Source organism: Neovison vison, chromosome 10 (genome assembly GCF_020171115.1).
Source record: "Neovison vison isolate M4711 chromosome 10, ASM_NN_V1, whole genome shotgun sequence".
NCBI classification, from domain to species: Eukaryota; Metazoa; Chordata; class Mammalia; order Carnivora; family Mustelidae; genus Neogale; species Neogale vison.
Window position 1 is genome coordinate 42,978,335 of NC_058100.1, and position 17,642 is coordinate 42,995,976.

The 17,642-nt window shown below is 41.9% G+C and overlaps 1 protein-coding gene across 16 annotated transcripts in view; it reads left to right on the forward strand.

Moving 5' to 3' along the window:
- CDC42BPA (CDC42 binding protein kinase alpha) overlaps nt 1–17,642 on the forward strand; it is a 310,389-nt gene that overhangs the window by 279,599 nt on the left and 13,148 nt on the right. For all 16 annotated transcript variants that reach the window (XM_044267088.1, XM_044267092.1, XM_044267089.1 and 13 more), the window contains 10 exons: nt 1,943–2,079; nt 2,739–2,878; nt 4,103–4,184; nt 6,129–6,345; nt 7,188–7,250; nt 8,347–8,940; nt 10,433–10,530; nt 12,096–12,180; nt 14,215–14,338; nt 14,989–15,106. In XM_044267088.1, the coding sequence (XP_044123023.1) occupies nt 1,943–2,079; nt 2,739–2,878; nt 4,103–4,184; nt 6,129–6,345; nt 7,188–7,250; nt 8,347–8,940; nt 10,433–10,530; nt 12,096–12,180; nt 14,215–14,338; nt 14,989–15,106 (1,658 nt within the window). The remainder of the gene's footprint in view (nt 1–1,942; nt 2,080–2,738; nt 2,879–4,102; nt 4,185–6,128; nt 6,346–7,187; nt 7,251–8,346; nt 8,941–10,432; nt 10,531–12,095; nt 12,181–14,214; nt 14,339–14,988; nt 15,107–17,642) is intronic.

Below are 17,642 nucleotides of genomic sequence, written 5' to 3' on the forward strand. Positions count from 1 at the left end.
TCCCATTTGGGATTTAGCCAGTACTTACAAATGTCATTTTTTAGGGGTCCCTTATTGGCTCAGTTGGTTAAGCATCTGACTCTTGGTTTTTGGCTCAGGTCATGATTTCAGGGTCCTGGGATCAAGCCTTGCAGCAAACCCCACACTCAGTGGAGAGTCTGCTAGAAATTCTCTCTCTCTCTCCCTCTGCCCCTCCCCCAGCACTCTGTGTCTCCAAAATAAATAAATCTTTTTTGAAAATACATGTCATTTTAAATGTATCAGAAAGAACCCTGGATAGCTAGCTACCTGGTTTTTAGGGCCCTTCTCATTTCTTTTGCTCAGAATCATTTGCAATTACATAGTGGGGGTTTTTGAGGTCTCCAAACCCCCTTCTAGAGTCCCATGTCATGAAATTGTGCCTGTCTTTCCTGCAGAGCCTTAGAACCCTACCCTATACACTGTGGGGCCACAGTAGACTCTGCCTGGGATTCCATAAATATTCTGGTAATGTGGTTACAGCCTCCAAAGATTCCTGCCATTTTCACTTCTTCCTAATGGATTGAAATTAGATCCTGTATAGGACAATTATTTTGTTGCTTCCACTGCTGTTTGTAGGTGAGATTTTTGCCTATTGGTAAAACAGTTTATAACTTGTTAGACACTCTACTTGTGAGCAAGATGTCTTATGGTAGTTTTGACAGTACCACTTCGTCTTGGCCCTCTGGTGGTTTCATAATGCCCATCAGTGGGTGTATGGTACATTTTCCTGTGTGCATGCATTCCCGTGATGGTATCCCTTCAACTCCTCTCTTAATTTTTCCCAAATATTCTCCAGGACCAGCCCTTAGAGTAGGAAGTGTCGAAATGAATATTCTTAGTCTGCAGCCCCTTCCAACAAGCTTAAATATTTTAACTTTTTTTTTTAAGATTTTATTTACTTATTTTATGGAAAGAGAGTGGGTGGGGGAAAGGGCAGAGGAAGAGGGACTCTCCAGCAGATTCCACCCTGAGTGCAGAGCCCATTATGGGATTCAGTCCCATGACCCTGAGATCATGACCTGAGCTGAAATCAGGAGTCAGAGGCTTAACTGACTGAGCCACCCTGGAGCCCTACATATTTTGTCCCCCAGCCAAGTCTTGGTAAAACTTAGACATTTATTTTTGTTTATCCTGTTTCTTACGGTCTCAAGTTCATCATGTGAGTATCGGGTAGAAGTATCATGGCAGTGTGGTTGGTGGCTGGGGGGTTGGGCTCTGACCCCAAATGCTAGGGTTTGAATTCCAGCAATGCCACTTATGAGTCCTGTGACCCAGGGCAAGTCATATATAAATAGTAACTGTATCTTTCTTAGATTGTTAATAGAAAAATTAAATGCAGTCAATGAGGTTAACCATTGTTATGATCTTGGTCATAGCTGAAGTATCAGTAGTGAAACTAACAACTCCTAAAGTTTATCCTTAATTTGTATGTCTGTAATCATGGAACAGTTTCATTTTCAAAAAAGAAGGATTGTAAGGTTTGCCAGATATTGCAAAGATGTTGGGTAATTTCATGTCCATTAGTGCAGGGTGCAAAAGAAACTCTCCGGGCAGATACCAAGTTGCAGTGAGAAGAAGCGCTAGAGAGAACTCTAGAAACTACTTTTTGGGATGCCAAGTTTAAATCAACTGTTGTATGCACAAGATTAGATTTTTTTTCCTATGTATTTGCTGCTCTTGATTACTAATGTTAATACAGAATAATAATATTACATTAATAAAAATCTTTACAATTTCTCATTGAAATTCTTATTAGTAAGCAAATGAATCAACTCCCCAAATGACAAAACAGTTTCTTTAAAACAAAGCCACAGATAAGCATTCATCTAACATAGCCCTTGTATGTAATGAGCACTCAGTGAATTGTCTTTTTGTAGAAGTGAATTTTTATTGAGCATTGTTTTTCCCCCCCCTTTCAAAGTGTGTGGATTCTCATGTCATATAACTTGTGTGAACAAAGCTCCAACGGCTTGTCCAGTCCCGCCTGAGCAAACAAAGGGTCCTCTGGGGATAGATCCACAGAAGGGCATAGGAACAGCATACGAAGGTCATGTCCGGGTAAGTATGATTAGGTTGGGTTAGATTAATCTTTTAAGGTTAATTAATGACTGAAAATAAAGTCCAGGCACCTCACAGATAATACTCCTTGACAGAAAATTAGGCAAATAAAATTCACCTAATAATCTTATTTCATCCAGAGTGATTTGAAAACAAAAACCTGGACTTTGCTTGGAAATAAATTCCAAAATCTCATAGTTTTCTGTACTGCCCTTATCCTGGAACAACCAGGTGTTCAAATCTCCGTACAGGGGTCTTTGGCACCTCGTCTTCCTGGGGAGGTGGTGTATGCTTCTGAAGTGTGAGATCCTATCAGGCTGTTCTCTTACTTGTCATCCCGGATAGCATTTAACGTGTAAGCTGCATTTCATCGTACTCCCAAATGTGACCTTGACGCTACCGAGAAAGAAATCCGTGAATGCTATTTTAATGAATTACTAGTGAAACGTAAAAACTTTGTAGAATAAAAAGCTGTACAGTATTTGGAGAATGTGTTCTTACAGTTTCTCACGTCATCGGTGGTCTGTGCATTTCATCTCTGCTTGACGCCCCCAGAGCGGCAGTTGGGACGCGTGTACGTTGTCTTTAGGTTTCCATCGTTCAGCAACGAAGAGGGTGTGATTGACATTTCAGTATGAGTTCTTTCTGTTTCCCTGAAGATCCCAAAGCCGGCTGGAGTGAAGAAAGGGTGGCAGAGAGCACTGGCTGTGGTTTGCGACTTTAAACTCTTCCTGTACGATGTTGCTGAAGGAAAAGCCTCTCAGCCCAGTGTCGTGGTCAGTCAGGTGCTTGACATGAGGTGAGCTTTCGAAAGTGAAAATACTTGTACGTTTGGGACATGGGAATAAAAAAGTGTCTAGTTTTTCATCCAGTTACATTGCCATACTTTTTTTAAAATCTAATCTCATATTAATAATCTAACGTACTAATATTGTCAGAGTGATGTCATTAAAACCAGGAAGCAAGGTGCCATTATACGACAGGTTGGTGTGTGTCGAGTGAGTTGGGGCCCGGGCTCAGGGAAAAGGAGCAAAGTTTGAATCCAAAAGACCAGCATGAAATGGCTCACCTAACGGGGCCTAATGTGTGGTGTTTCACTGTTACCTGAAGGTGTGGATCCTAATTCCAACATGAGGAAGGGGAGTACAAATCCCAACATCAGATAGGCTCTTCGAGTACATAGTGAGTCGGGAAGCATCTGAATGAGAGCATCTCTGGAATATTTCTGGTCTCACTCTGCAGGCTCTTCCCCGCCCCATGGAGCGTTCTTCTTTACCTGTTCTTGTAACTCCTGCACTCCCCTGGGGGACCTCAGGAGCCCCCAGAGCTTCAGCCGCTACCTCTGTGCTGATGACTCCCACCCAGGCCTCCCTCCAGCTCTTCCTCCCACACTCCGAGCAGGAGTGTCCAGCCATGGCACACGGTGGCATTTCATACGGCACCTCAGACACGGCCTCTTCCCCACAGATGCGGAATGCGGGGAGGTTGATGCAGGAGACATTGGCAGTGAAAGTCCGACAGAGCCTGCCCAGGGACTCGCTGTAGAAAGATAGAAGAAGCAAAGACAAGACTAAGACATCAAGTCTCCCAGACCAAGAGACTGATGGCACTAAGACTTAGGAAGTCACAAGGAGGAAATTATTGTGGAGGAATTCTGTGTCAGGGGCTGACAGAATAGTGAAATGTCAGCTACGCTACATTGTAGGCTCATGAGCTGGGCTGCAGGAGGCAAGAGGGTGCGTTGTTCTGGAGGGTTCAGACCCCTCGTCTGCATGTACGGGTGCTGGCCTCGTGACTGGAGCCAGCAGTCATCGCCAGCCGCTGGGTAGCGGCCGCTGCTCAGTTACTCCTGAGAGATTACTCTCGGCCCCATCCATTACAACAGCAGGAAAATTAATTTTTTTTAATTTAGTTTGGATGTTTTGTGCAATCAAGTTTTGAGGATTGCCCCATGTGTGTTATTTGAAGGTACATCCTGAACACAACACATACACTGACTTCTAATGTTTCATTTTTCCTTCAGGGATGAAGAATTTTCTGTGAGTTCAGTCTTGGCTTCTGATGTTATTCATGCAAGTCGAAAAGACATACCCTGTATATTCAGAGTGAGTGTGTGTGCTGTAATTTGATCACTGAATTATGTGCTCTTACTGAATATGTATTTTGTCTCTCCATATAGGTCATAAGCTTACTAGGAATTACTAAATCCTGCATTCCTTAATGTGTCTTATACCATCCAGTACTGGGCTGTACAGTCAGTTAGTGCTCAGTAAATACTTCATTAGTCAAACACCTATAGAAAGCATGCATATTTGGCTTCTAAAATAGGATTCATCTTGGGTGTTACTTTCACCCAAGATGAATCCTATTTTAGAAGCCACAGTTCACTTTCCAAAAATATATAAGTTGAATAAGTGTGAGGTTTCTCAAGTTTTTGAAGAAAAGGTTTCTTTTTAAAACCTCATTTTAAAAATTAATATTTTATTTCTATTGCTTTGTAACAACTACTCCAAAACTTAGTAGCTAAAACCAGTAATGACTTATTTTTTACCCTTCTCTGGATCAGCTGTCCAGTTTGAGTGGGGTCAACTAGGGTCACTCCTGTGGCTACATTCGGCTCATTTGAGGCTAGAATATCTGAAATGATCTTGCTCCTGTATCTGGGGCCTTGCTGCTGTCTGGGAGCCAGGCGATCTCCGCGCTCTCTCTGAACGTTCTGCACGTGACCTCTCATTCAGTCATCTGGCTGACTTCTATGGGGCTGGTCTGCAAGAAAACAAAAGAAGCTACCAGACCTTTCGTTTAAGGATCAGGCCAAATCAGGCGCACCTCCTGTGCATCCTGTTGGTCAGAGCTGGTCCCGGGGCCAGCCTGGGTGTAAGGGGAGGGGAAATAGACTCCAGAGCTTGATGAGTAGAGTTCGGTAGGAAGAATTGTTAGTAGACATCTTTGGAGGCCATCTGTCTTGAATTGGTGAATTAAGACAATAGAGGTTAAAAAAAAAAACAAAAAACCAACGCCCAATGTTATGCCCGTATGCTAAGTATTTGTCTATGAATCTTGTATCTGGAAAATCACCAACAGAGCCTGAAGAGGCCCACTTGCCTGGAGCTGATTCACATAGTGGGACTTTATGGTCACTGCTGCTTAAAGCCCTTTTAAGGGGGGGAAGATCCATATACGTAAAGTTTAAGTCTGTTCTGATTATAAGTACTATTTGTATAGTGATAAATTTTCATGTAAATACCAACTCAAATGATCTGATCTTCTCTCAAATAACGTGAGTTATATTATGAAGTAACAGAATGTTATTGCTGACTTTTTTTTTTAAGATTTTATTTATTTATTTATTTGACAGAGAGAGGGATCACAAGTAGGCAGAGAGGCAGGCAGAGAGAGAGGGGGAAGCAGGCTCCCTGCCGAGCAGAGAGCCCGATGCGGGACGCGATCCCAGGACCCTGAGATCATGACCTGAGCTGAAGGCAGCGGCTTAACCCACTGAGCCACCCAGGCGCCCTATTGCTGACTTTTTAAAGCAAGTTGGCAGTTGGTTTAATGTAATGCTTCTGAGCACAGACCCACGAGCCCCACTTGGTGGGACATGCTTGGAGACCCTGAGTCTCTGCGTCAGAGTATTTTCGTATGTAAAATCAGGATCTAATAGCAATACCCAACTCGTACTTCGCAACATGCTCTGATCACTGCTCAGATAACGCTCAGTCGGTGTCCGCCACAGGTGATGTGTGAGTATGGATCAGGCATTTCTCAGTGATGGCATTCTGGCACTTGATAGCAAAGAAAATTAAAAAATGGTTACTAACATTTAAAATGGGATCTAGCTAGCTAGCCGGATGGTACCGGTATCTGCTACCTTTGCTTTGTCCTGAATTCTGAGGCGAAGACTAGTTACTCTCCCGATGAGGAGCACTGAGCTCCTATAAAGGTGTCACCTGACGAATGCGCATTTTGTTGGCCGGAGCCTGGTCCGCCAGCATCGGCAGCTAGTGCAGGGTGTCTGTTTCTAACACAGGCTGATTGAACTGTCCTAGGTCACGGCTTCGCAGCTCTCGGCGTCCGACAGCAGGTGTTCAGTCCTGATGCTCGCGGAGAGTGAGAGCGAGAGGAACAAGTGGGTAGGCGTGCTCAGCGAGCTGCACAAGATTTTGAAGAAAAACAAATTCCGAGACCGCTCCGTCTATGTTCCCAAGGAGGCTTATGACAGCACTCTGCCCCTCATTAAAACAACGCAGGCGGCTGCCATCATAGGTACAGACTTGCCCTTTGACTGTGTTACTGTATTGCCAACAAACCTACCGTGTGAGCAGAGCCGGCTTACCGCTAGGAAACCCCAGTGTCCAGTGTGCCCTGTGTGCTGCCCCGGCTATGCAGGAAGGGCCCGCTGAGTGAGCGAGGCCGCTGAGAACGTGTTTTCAGTAAAGGGGAATCAGAACACTTCCCAAGTGCATTTTCTTCTGAAAAAGCCACAGTGCTGAAGATTAACCTATAACAATCTATTTTCTGCTGTGTGACTTAGAACAAGTTGTTTAACTTCTTAAAGCATAAGTTTCTAGGTAAGATAGGGTTCCAGTTACCTCAAAGAAGTGATGGGGGAGCTTCTGGAAGGCGAGACACGTGACACAGGGTGCCCTGCATATCAAATGCCCTCAAAAAATGGCAGTTCGTGTGTCTGGAGGTTTAAATTTTTGTCTTCTCATGTACCTATCCAACTCTTCTGTTACTTGCTAATAAATAAGGAAAAGCTAATTAGTAGGGTTATGCCTTCCGCAATTTTTCCCTCCCAAAACAAGAAACAGAACTAGGCCCAGGGTGCTAACAAACTAGGTTTTTAATTTTTTTCACCCTTTATTGAATAAACATTTACCACTTTTTCTAAGTATGGATATACTAATGATTATTCCGCTAAAAAAAGACCTGAGGTAACATTTACCACTGTCATCTGAAAGGAGATTTTACAGTACAAATTGTTATTGCAATTTTTAAGTTACTTATTTCAGTTTTTTGCACAAATTTCTTTATTATCTTTTTTGTTCTATTAGTTCTACATAGTTTTACCTATTAACAGTGTTTCGTATTCATGTCTTCCATAGATCATGAAAGGATAGCTCTGGGCAATGAAGAAGGGTTGTTTGTTGTTCACGTGACCAAAGATGGTAAGAGAAAGTTAATTAATGCAGAGTAATGTCCAACCAGATATTGTTGGACAATTCTGGACTCTAGATTCTAAATACTAAAAAGAACAGGATTTGTTCTTCTGTATTCTGTAATTGAAATTTTCCACACCTAATTTGATGTGTTTATGAATCAAAAGATATCCTTTAAAATTCTTCAGTTCTCCTGAGTTCTTAAACTTGCACATATGTGTTGTATTTCTTTTGTCATTTATTTATCAGCTCTCCTGCAGAGACTCAGGTGGCATGCCTAGAGATGGCTGTGAAAGATACAGCCTGATCTGTTCTTGCTTTGTTAGTGCTTGAAGAGGTAGCAGTCCTTAAAATGTGTTCATGTTGGGGGTGTTTTTCCCCCACACTTAATACACAGATTTTTTTTCCCAGGGAGAAGTAAAATACTGAGTGAAATAAAAAAGAACTAGTTTGCTAGTGTCCTATCTTCAGATCAAGTGAGATCTTGGGAAAACACTGCATTTAAACTGCATCTGTTTGTTACCCATAGAGGTACCTTCAGGCGTGTCTGGTGGGCATAGTTCTTCAACCCCCGACTCTTGGCTTCAGCTCAGGTCATGATCTCCAGATCTTTGGGGATCCCCGGAGGTCCATGCTCGTGGAGCCTGCTTGAGATTCTCTCTCTCAGCCCCTCGCCACTGCTTGTGCACACACACGTGTGTGCTCGCTCGCTCTCTAAAAAAAAAGAGAGAGAGAGAGAGAGAAAGAAATACCTTTAGTGCAATATGCCTTACTGAGTTTTTAAAATAGGAGCACCATGGTAAAGTTTCTGAGAATTTAGTGCCAGTAAAAGGTTTTTTCCTACAGATGTGGCCTGCTTTATCACACAGGGACCCTTTGCCTTGGTTGCCAGAAATCATGGTGCTGAATTTAACACCTCACTTTAGGCATGTGCAGTTACCTTATAATGCGTATAATTATACCTTCCTCTTTCTCCACACTGTTTCGGAGCTCATTCTTCTGGATGTATCTGTGTCTCTATTGTAAGTTGATATATCATTTTGAGTGTAATTGGGATATGATTAACAAATAAAACATTATTCTGCATTATCATTTCTTTGCATAGAAATTATTAGAGTTGGTGACAATAAGAAGATACATCAGATTGAACTCATTCCAAATGATCAGCTCGTTGCTGTGATCTCAGGACGAAATCGTCACGTGCGACTTTTTCCCATGTCAGCTTTTGACGGACGAGAGACTGATTTTTATAAGCTGGCAGAAACTAAAGGGTGTCAGTCCATAACTTCTGGCAAAGTGTGCCATGGAGCTCTCACGTGTCTGTGCGTGGCTATGAAAAGGCAGGTCCTCTGTTATGAACTCTTTCAGAGCAAGACCCGTCACAGAAAATTTAAGGAAATTCAAGTCCCATATAACGTGCAGTGGATGGCGATCTTCAGTGAACAGCTCTGCGTGGGGTTCCAGTCGGGATTCCTCAGATACCCCTTGAATGGGGAAGGAAGTCCGTACAGTATGCTCCATTCAAATGACCACACACTCTCATTTATTGCACATCAGCCGATGGATGCCATCTGCGCCGTTGAGATCTCCAGTAAAGAGTATCTGCTGTGTTTTAACAGCATCGGGATATACACCGACTGCCAGGGCCGGAGATCCAGACAGCAAGAGTTGATGTGGCCGGCGAATCCTTCCTCTTGTTGTAAGATTCTCTTATTTTGGCTGTTTCACCTTTTTGTCCCTTTTCTTTTCCTCCATCTCATCTCCTAAATATATTCACTATTAATAACAGATTGTTTTTTAAAGTCACCCTTAAGGTTTTGCCAAAGTGTCAGTTAGGTTGTTGATCTAAAGTGACTCTCTGTACTTTGACCTCGGCCGGCAGGCTCGACATTACCTTGTACCTACTTGAAGCTAATCTTTCGATGGCATATTTTACTTAGGTGGATTTTCAACCTGTGTTGTATTTTGAAGTACCTCTGAACAGTTCTCTTCATGGTCCCCCAAAATACAGCGCTTGTGAACTTTAATAGCTAATGACACTTGCAATGGAGAAGTTGTTACTAAGTGAATTATTTAATTGGTTATGTAAAGGTATAATGCAGCATCTGTAAGAAGTGTTACTCTGTTTTTTATTTTTAGCTAAATAGATAGAGACTTGAGATTGCCTGTTGCTCTCTTTCGAGAAATACTAAGACATTAGTAAATGATCAGATACTCCCGGCCATCGCAGCGGACAGATAGAGCACCCAGTCCGGGAGGCCATTTCCCCTGCTGACGCAGAGTGAGAATCAGGAAAGATTCATGACAAGTGCAAAGTTGCAGTGAATTCTCGGTTCTCTGTAGCAGAAGTACGGAGCTCTGGACAGGCCCGTGGGAGGAGTATCTGAGTCCACATGCTTTGTTTTTAGTGGAAGATACTTGAACATGCTCAAATGCTGAACTGGGGAACTAGGGAGAGGTTGCCTGTGCAGTAAATACAGGAGGCCAGAGAGGATGGAATTCAGAACCCGAGGGAAGGTTGGGGCCAGAGGTGTGAAATCTCTTCCACTGGAACCAGGTAGGAGGAGTGATGGGCAGGATATAGTTGAGTGTAAATATTCAGTGAAGGAAAGTTAGGAAGGCCATACATGCTTATTACTGAAGAGTTAGAAAATCTAAATTTAAAAAAAGAAAGAAAAATATTTGTGATCTACCCACCCAGACCTAATTATTCTTAAAGTTTTGTGTCTTCTAAAATACATATTCCTATCTGTGGTGTCATATGTGGAATAAAGGCTGTTTGGTAACCTGGTCAGGTAATAATTCGAAGTATTACTTCTAATGTGGAGTCAGAATCAGGATATCTGGCTCTTATGAACAGCTCGACCGGGGATGTAATACGGGACATGAGCTTCAGTTAATCATCACATCTCTCCTTGCTCGTGTCACCCTCTGTCGCTGTTTAGTCTTCCAGTAAGCAGTTTTGAGCATTTGCCCCACTCACATACCTGTGTCAGGTGCGTGATCCTGTGATCCTACGTTCACAGATGCGATGGCAGGTCTCGCCTAAAGATTGCTTTATAAGTCATGCGCTGTCAGTAGCTTAACTGGTTTAGGAATCAAATCTTATAAAAAATCTTACTGGCATCCCTTGATAGAACTCGTGTATTGGAGAAGGCGATATTCCACTGTTCCCCCTTCCCTTCTCTCAGGTTACAACGCGCCGTATCTCTCAGTGTATAGTGAAAACGCAGTTGATATCTTCGATGTGAACTCCATGGAGTGGATTCAGACTCTGCCACTCAAAAAGGTAATTTCACATGAAAATACGGGCTAAGTGCACTACTGAGTGTAGAGAAACACTAACGTGACTAGTTAGCTGTTTTTCACTCTTTGAGCCTTTTCGGGCAGTTGGTAATTCAGGATTTAGCTAAGAGGAGAAACACTAGGAACCAAGGTCAAGCTTTTTCAATACCATACTCTTTTTATCCATTTAGTTTCACTGGATCAATAGGAGTATTGTCCTAACGAGTGACTAGAATCTACCCCCAGCCTAAAATGCCAGTGTCACCTTCTACCTCAGGAATTCTGAGGGAGAATGCTGTCACTCTTTTATAACTGCTTTTCACGTAATGGGATGCAGGCTTGAATCCTGAAGGCAAAGAAGGCAGGGGTTCAACTTTATAAGATAGTGTCATTATTTTCCAGAGTTGTCGTCCTGATTCATATTCCCCCCGGCAGGACAGAAGATTTCTTGCAGATCCACAGTTTCTCTGACCTTGCCATTCTCAGAATTCATAGTCTTATAATCATTATCAGTGGTTGTAAAATGCTATCTCATCGAAGCCTTAATTTGCATGTCCCTAATCTTTCTATGTTTATTCATTCTTATTTCTTTTTCTGTGAAACCCTAGCTATGCTTTTTGCTTATTTTTGTTTGGCTTCTTTTTTTAAATAATTTATTGAAATTCTTTATATACTATAAATATTGAGTTAGTAAATGTGGATTAAATCTTCATTTGTGACTTATCCATTTTGATTAAGTATTTTGTTCAACATTTACTTTAGTAACAGTAAATTATATTATTTTTCTGAAAACACTTATAAATTTTTTTTTTAGATTTTATTTAAATTTAAGTTAGTTAACATATATAGTGTATTACTAGTTTCAGGGGTTATTGTTATAAATTTTCATGTCGGTATATGTAGCATTCTTATCCTTTAAGCTTATCTTTTTTCTGTTAGGAAACTTTTGTAACTCAAGGTCTTAAAGTAGGACCTTTATTCCAAAAGTTTGAAAGGTGTGACTGTTACATTTATGTCCTTACTCCCTGCAGAGTTGGTGTTTGATGTGTGGTGTGAGGTAGGGGCTCTATTCATCTGTTCTGTGTACATGAGCAGTTGCTCTGTCACCATTAACTAACAGCCCCCCAGCCCCAGTGATAAGTTACACTCTGATACTGTCATATATGGACATATAATTCTAATATATATTATGTATCATATATATCTAATATAATTCTAATCCCATTCCTAAAGTAGCTACAATGATATCTTCTTAGTATAAAGATTTAGTCACTAATGGATTTAATTAAGATTTAAATGCAGTTCTGCTATTTTCCCCCCAGAATATTCTTCCTTTAAAATGTAGTCGTTATAACTTTCTAGTGCAAATTAGATAATTTTATAATTTTATACCTATTTCCCATCAGAATTAATGTTAATTTTTTGTTGATTTTCTGTGGGAGCTGTATTTTGAAGAGGAAGGATAGATGGAAGTTCTCGATAGTATGTGCTTTCTAAATAGGCCAGAAGTTTTATGATTTCATTCGAAAGTTTTATTGAAGTACTAATTTTATTTTTTTATTATTTTAGGTTCGACCCTTAAACAGTGAAGGATCATTAAACCTTTTAGGGTTGGAGACAATTAGATTAATATATTTCAAAAATAAGATGGCAGGTAAGAAAATATACTCTCATGGTTAGCTTCAGTGGAATTGTTCGAAGCTGACTGCCTGAAGATAATAAGTGGCAGAGACCAGATTTAAACTCGGGTTTATCTTACTCCAAAGTCTGTGATCTTGGCCATTGTCATACTCTCCTCAGTCTATTAAGATAAATGTCTGCCTTTTATAGCTGTCTACACTGATCTGCCTTGTTATTTTTCTGAATTAAGTGGCGTAAGGATAGCTGTAGTTGTCTTCTGTATTATCGATATTATAAAACCTAGCCCAGGTTTGTGGCACGGACATTGTGAGATCTCATCCAGAGCTCTGCCTGGGGACTTCAGGCAAACATCCTCCGCTGATGCATAGGGCTCCGAACTTCACAAGTGTTCGTGTCAGCACCGGCAGGGAGGGCAGAGAAGAGGGTCCCAGGAGCACCAGAATCCGGAGCAGGGAGTGGGATCCCCAGGATGGGAGGTCTGGAGAGGATGAGGACGGTGTCCACAGTCGCTGCAGGCCTTCCCATTTGATGTCTTAGCGCTCTGGAGGATTCTGGGTTGACAGACTGCTGGCTGTAAGAGAGGTCTTCTGAAGGGAGAGTCAGAATTTAGAAGTGATTCCCACTCAGTGGTGGATCCACCATGAATCTAATGACACTGGAGTCTCAGGCCTCTCACTGCCAAGGGCCTGTACTTCATTTTGTATCTGTCTCTTAGAGGAAGTCCAAATATTGGCAGAGGATCAGCTATACCCAGTTCTCACTGTGTGTGGCTGTGATGATCATACAGTATGTCCGGGTCGCAGGTCGTGCCCGCAGGATGAAGCCTCTTTCCACTTGCATTCCCCACGCTCTCCTCTTTCTGCTCTGAGCTGGCAGTGGAGGCAGAGCCTAGCAAGGGAGGACCGGACAGAATTTCAGCATAGGTGTCTTGTCCTTGGGAAAAGGAGCAGACCCATTCCCCGAGGCCCTTTCTTCTTCTCCGTATTGCTCTGTCCTTCATCTCTCAGGGGCTCAAACTGTTACTGCAGCCTTCTGGGCCTCCCACATTGCCCACTCCGCCATAACTCACCGAGACCTGCTCCGCCCTCATGAGTCTCAAATTCTAAACCTGTGTTTCAGCTGGAGTGAAGAAAGCTAGCTGGTGAAGCTACATTATTCCGATCCAAGAAGAACATTGCTTTGCCGCTTATCAACTGCCCTGGCTTGCCTTGCAGGCTCCCGCCTGTCGCCCTTTTTCTCACTTCAGCTTTGTGGCTGTTAAAAATTCTGAAGATTGGCTTTTCTCCTGTTCCTTATTTAGAGAATGGCATCCATCATGTTGTGTGAATACAGCTGTCTATTTTATTCCTAGAGTGTGTTCACATATTTCAGCAGGTCTGCAGAGTCCTTGGCGGATGGTTTTGTTTACTTCTAGGTATTAAAATTGAAACCGGATGCATATGAATAAGGATCGTCTCCTCCCCGAGATGGGAAGAGTAGAAATAGCAAGTCTCACCTTTAGCAAAGGAAGCTGGTGGGAGCTGGAGCTTTTGTCCTTAGTCCACATCTGACAGTGGGTCTTGCAAAGGAAGTGTTTCATCATGTCAAAATACTTTTAGTTGTCCTTTACAAGACTAATTTACCCATTACACCTGACGCCACATAGCTTCACGGAGGAGCATTGGAACCGGTGTCTGGAAGGCAAGAAAAGACAGTGCAGAGAGACTGCAGTCGGTGGCGGCGGGGGAGGCGGGGGGCGTGCGGAGCAGGGGCAAAGCAACAGGACCCCCAGGCAACTGCATTTTTCTTGTCTTCCACTAAAATTGTGCCATTTTGTGTTTATAAACGAATCAAAGTGAAACTGTACTTAGTAAGCAATATTTAACTTTTGTGTATACCTGTTCACATATGTCTTGGTTTAAATGATTATTTGCTGTATCAGCACACCACGTGTAAAAATGAGAATTGCGTAGGTTGCAAACTGAATGTGTACCGTCTTAGAGATGAACAGATGAGAAGCATTTTCGCACTTTAAAGAGCATTGCCATTCTTGGTGTTTTTCTCACAGAAGGGGATGAACTGGTGGTTCCGGAAACGTCGGACAACAGTCGGAAGCAGATGGTTAGAAACATCAACAACAAGCGGCGCTTCTCCTTCAGGGTCCCGGAGGAGGAAAGGATGCAGCAGAGGAGGTGTGCGCGTGGCGAGGGCTCCCGGTCTGGGTGGGCGCCGCGGTGGTGATGCCAGTATTGGACTTGGAGGGCAGATTTGAGCTCTGAAAATCTGTCACCCATCTGTGGTGTCGATCATGAATGTACTTCTCAGTGTAATTTTAATAAGTCCTCCCCCAAGTGTGAGTATGAACTGGATTAAAGTACCATATTGTGATTCATTGATCTGTGTCTATGAAGTACTTACAATTCTTAGACTGTGGGCCTTTGTGTAATCATACAGAGCACACGGCTGCGTGTGATACATCTGTTCCTTCGGGTTAACTCTGTTCATGAGCAAACAGCCCATAGGCTTGTAGTATTTCCAGACCCATAGAAAAACATCGCCAGAGTGTTATCAGTTATTTTAAAAGACATACACAAAATGGTCAGAACTATCTGTAAAATACAGCTTTGATATGTAAGTGCTAAGAGAAGCCTTTTTTCCACCAAAATGCTCAAGGTCTTTTATTTAAAACAAGTTTCTAAGTCAAGTTTTAATGGAGTATATTCTATCCTTATTAAACATGATTTCACAGTTTTATTTTTGTGAATAAAGAATGCTTAACTTTTTTCGAAGTTGTCTAGAGCGATCACAGAAAAAATGTCTAAACAGGTGTTTTATCTTACAGAGAGATGCTACGAGATCCAGAAATGAGAAATAAATTAATTTCTAACCCAACTAATTTTAACCACATAGCACACATGGGCCCAGGAGATGGGATACAGATCCTAAAAGACCTGCCTATGGTAAGAGAAATGAAGAGGGAATGAGAACAGCGGGCAAGTGGGGCAGAGGGGAAAGCGTACATGCGTGCCTAAATCCGTACATAGATTTAAGAGGAATCGTTAGTATGTTTGTGTCCATACATCACAATATGTGTAAGATGCTTGATGATATATACCTGATGAGAAAAACACAACATTTGGGCATCTATGAGAAACCAAACAGTTCCAGTTCTTAGTTGCACACCCCACAGACTTGTACAGACTTAATGTTGGTGGTGGAATATGTTGCCGGATTTGGAGAGCATCTGTACCAAGGCTCAGAACTTGCTTGTGACATCACTAACATTTCACTGCGTCTTAGCGATTCGCTACAGGTATTTGGCCTCCGCCCCTGCCCAAGAGAACCATGTTAGGTGGGTCATTAACGGCCACGCCTCTTACCTGGTTGGCCAAGCAAATCTTTTTCCTCTCCCCGGTTATAAACATGTTGCCTGGTCTGTCTTACACACAAAAGTACAACATGGGAAAACTTGTTTTTCATATGAAGACTGGATTCTTGGACCCATTATGTTGAGATGAAGAATATTAGTGGAATTGGCTAATTTTCCAGGCTCCGTATACACTTAACATGTCAGCATCACAATAACTCAGCAAATTATTGAGACTTTAGTAGGAGCCTTTTGATCATGGGTGGTAGCGTTAGATTTGTGAATGTGGACCCGGAACTTTTTCTTTTTCTTTCTTTCTTTTTTTTTTTTTTTTTTTTTTTGAAAAAAAAGAAAATATTTGTGTATTTATTTATTTTTATTTTATTTTTTTACTTTATTCCTGTGGAGTTCTCTTTCATTTTATTTTATTTTTATTAACATATAATGTATTATTTGCTTCAGGGGTACAGGTCTGTGAACCATCAGTCTTAAAACAATTCACAGCACTCACCATAGCACATACCCTCCCCAATGTCCATAACCCCACCCCCCTATCCCTCTCCCCCAACTCCCCTCCAGCAAAGAGACCCCTAAGGTTAGTGGTCTCTTATGGTTTGTCTCTCTCCTGGATCCCATCTTGTTTCATTTTTCCCTCCCTTCCCCCTACGACTCCCCTCAAATTCCTCATATCAGAGAGATCATATGATAATTATCTTTCTCTGATTGACTTATTTCGCTCAGCATAATCCCCTCTAGTTCCAGCCACCTCATTGCAAATGGCAAGATTTCAGGTTTTTTGATGGCTTTTTCTAAGGGAGTCTGTCCTCTAACCACATTACCGGCTCTTCTGTGGTAGAAGTTTCGAGAGGTCTATCACTGACAGGAAAAAAAGCCAGGTGATACAGTTTTATGTGCAGTCAAGTTTTTTTAAAATAATAAAGTTAAGCTTTTGAAAGTAGTCCTGCATTTGTTTCACGAAAGAAACAAAAAAATCAGTCATTGAGTCTGAGTTCCTCATTGAAAATACCCCGATTAACCAGTCGACCCTGTTCATGAACCAATACAATGCTCTTACTGTCACCACCAAGGCATTATGTTGACCTGGTTATAGGTCCTCCTTTAGGAAGTAAACAGTAGCCATTTATCCTCTTGGAATAGGGATTTCTATTAGCTGTGCTGGATAAGTTATGAATAAAGTGTTCAAAAAAGTTACTTGTAATAAAACTAAGGAAAAAAATCGAAGACTAAATATATTAAATATTAAGCTGTTACATTTACCTATCATATTAAAACTTAGGGGTTTTCACCTTTTTGCCTAGGAATGAGATTTCAGATTTCTGTCCGCTGTTTGCCCATTCTGAGCATGTGTTTAAAGTTCTCAGGCTGGTTTTCCTTTATTCTCAAGTAATGTGGCATAACCATAAAGTCCAAAGCCTTTCTCATTTTAAAGAGAATTTTTACATTTTGGTAAACATTGGAAATGTGTATGATGTTATAGCTTATGCTTGATAGCTCAAGTGCTAATGTACCATTTTAATGAAAGTTTTAAAGATTTTGGAGGGATAGAGGGAGGCAAATTTCAAACAGGCATATGTTGCAAAGCGGTATATCAACAAATATAAAATTATCTCAGTGGTTAACAAGGTTTTGATAGATATTATATTTTTTATTTATTTTAAGATTTTATTTATTTATTTGACAGAGACACAGCGAGAGAGGGAACACAAGCAGAGGGAGTGGGAGAGGAAGAAGTAGGCTTCCCGCTGAGCAGGGAGCCCAAGGTGGGGCTTGATCCCAGGACCCTGGGATCATGATCTGAGCCAAAGGTGGATGCTTAATGACTGAGCCACCCAGGTGCCCCTGTATTATACTTTTTTGATTAAAATTTCTTTGACTTGTGCTTCATTTTGGTGCACAAAAAAAGAATATATGTAGTTTTATCTTATATATTCCCACAACATAAGAATTACAGAGGCACCTGGGTGGCTCAGTGGGTTAAGCCTCTGCCTTCGGCTCAGGTCATGATCCCAGGGTCCTGGGATCCAGCCCTGAGTCAGGCTCTCTGCTCGGCGGGAGCCTGCATCCCCCCTCTCTCTCTGCCTGCCTCTCTGCCTGCATGTGAACTCTGT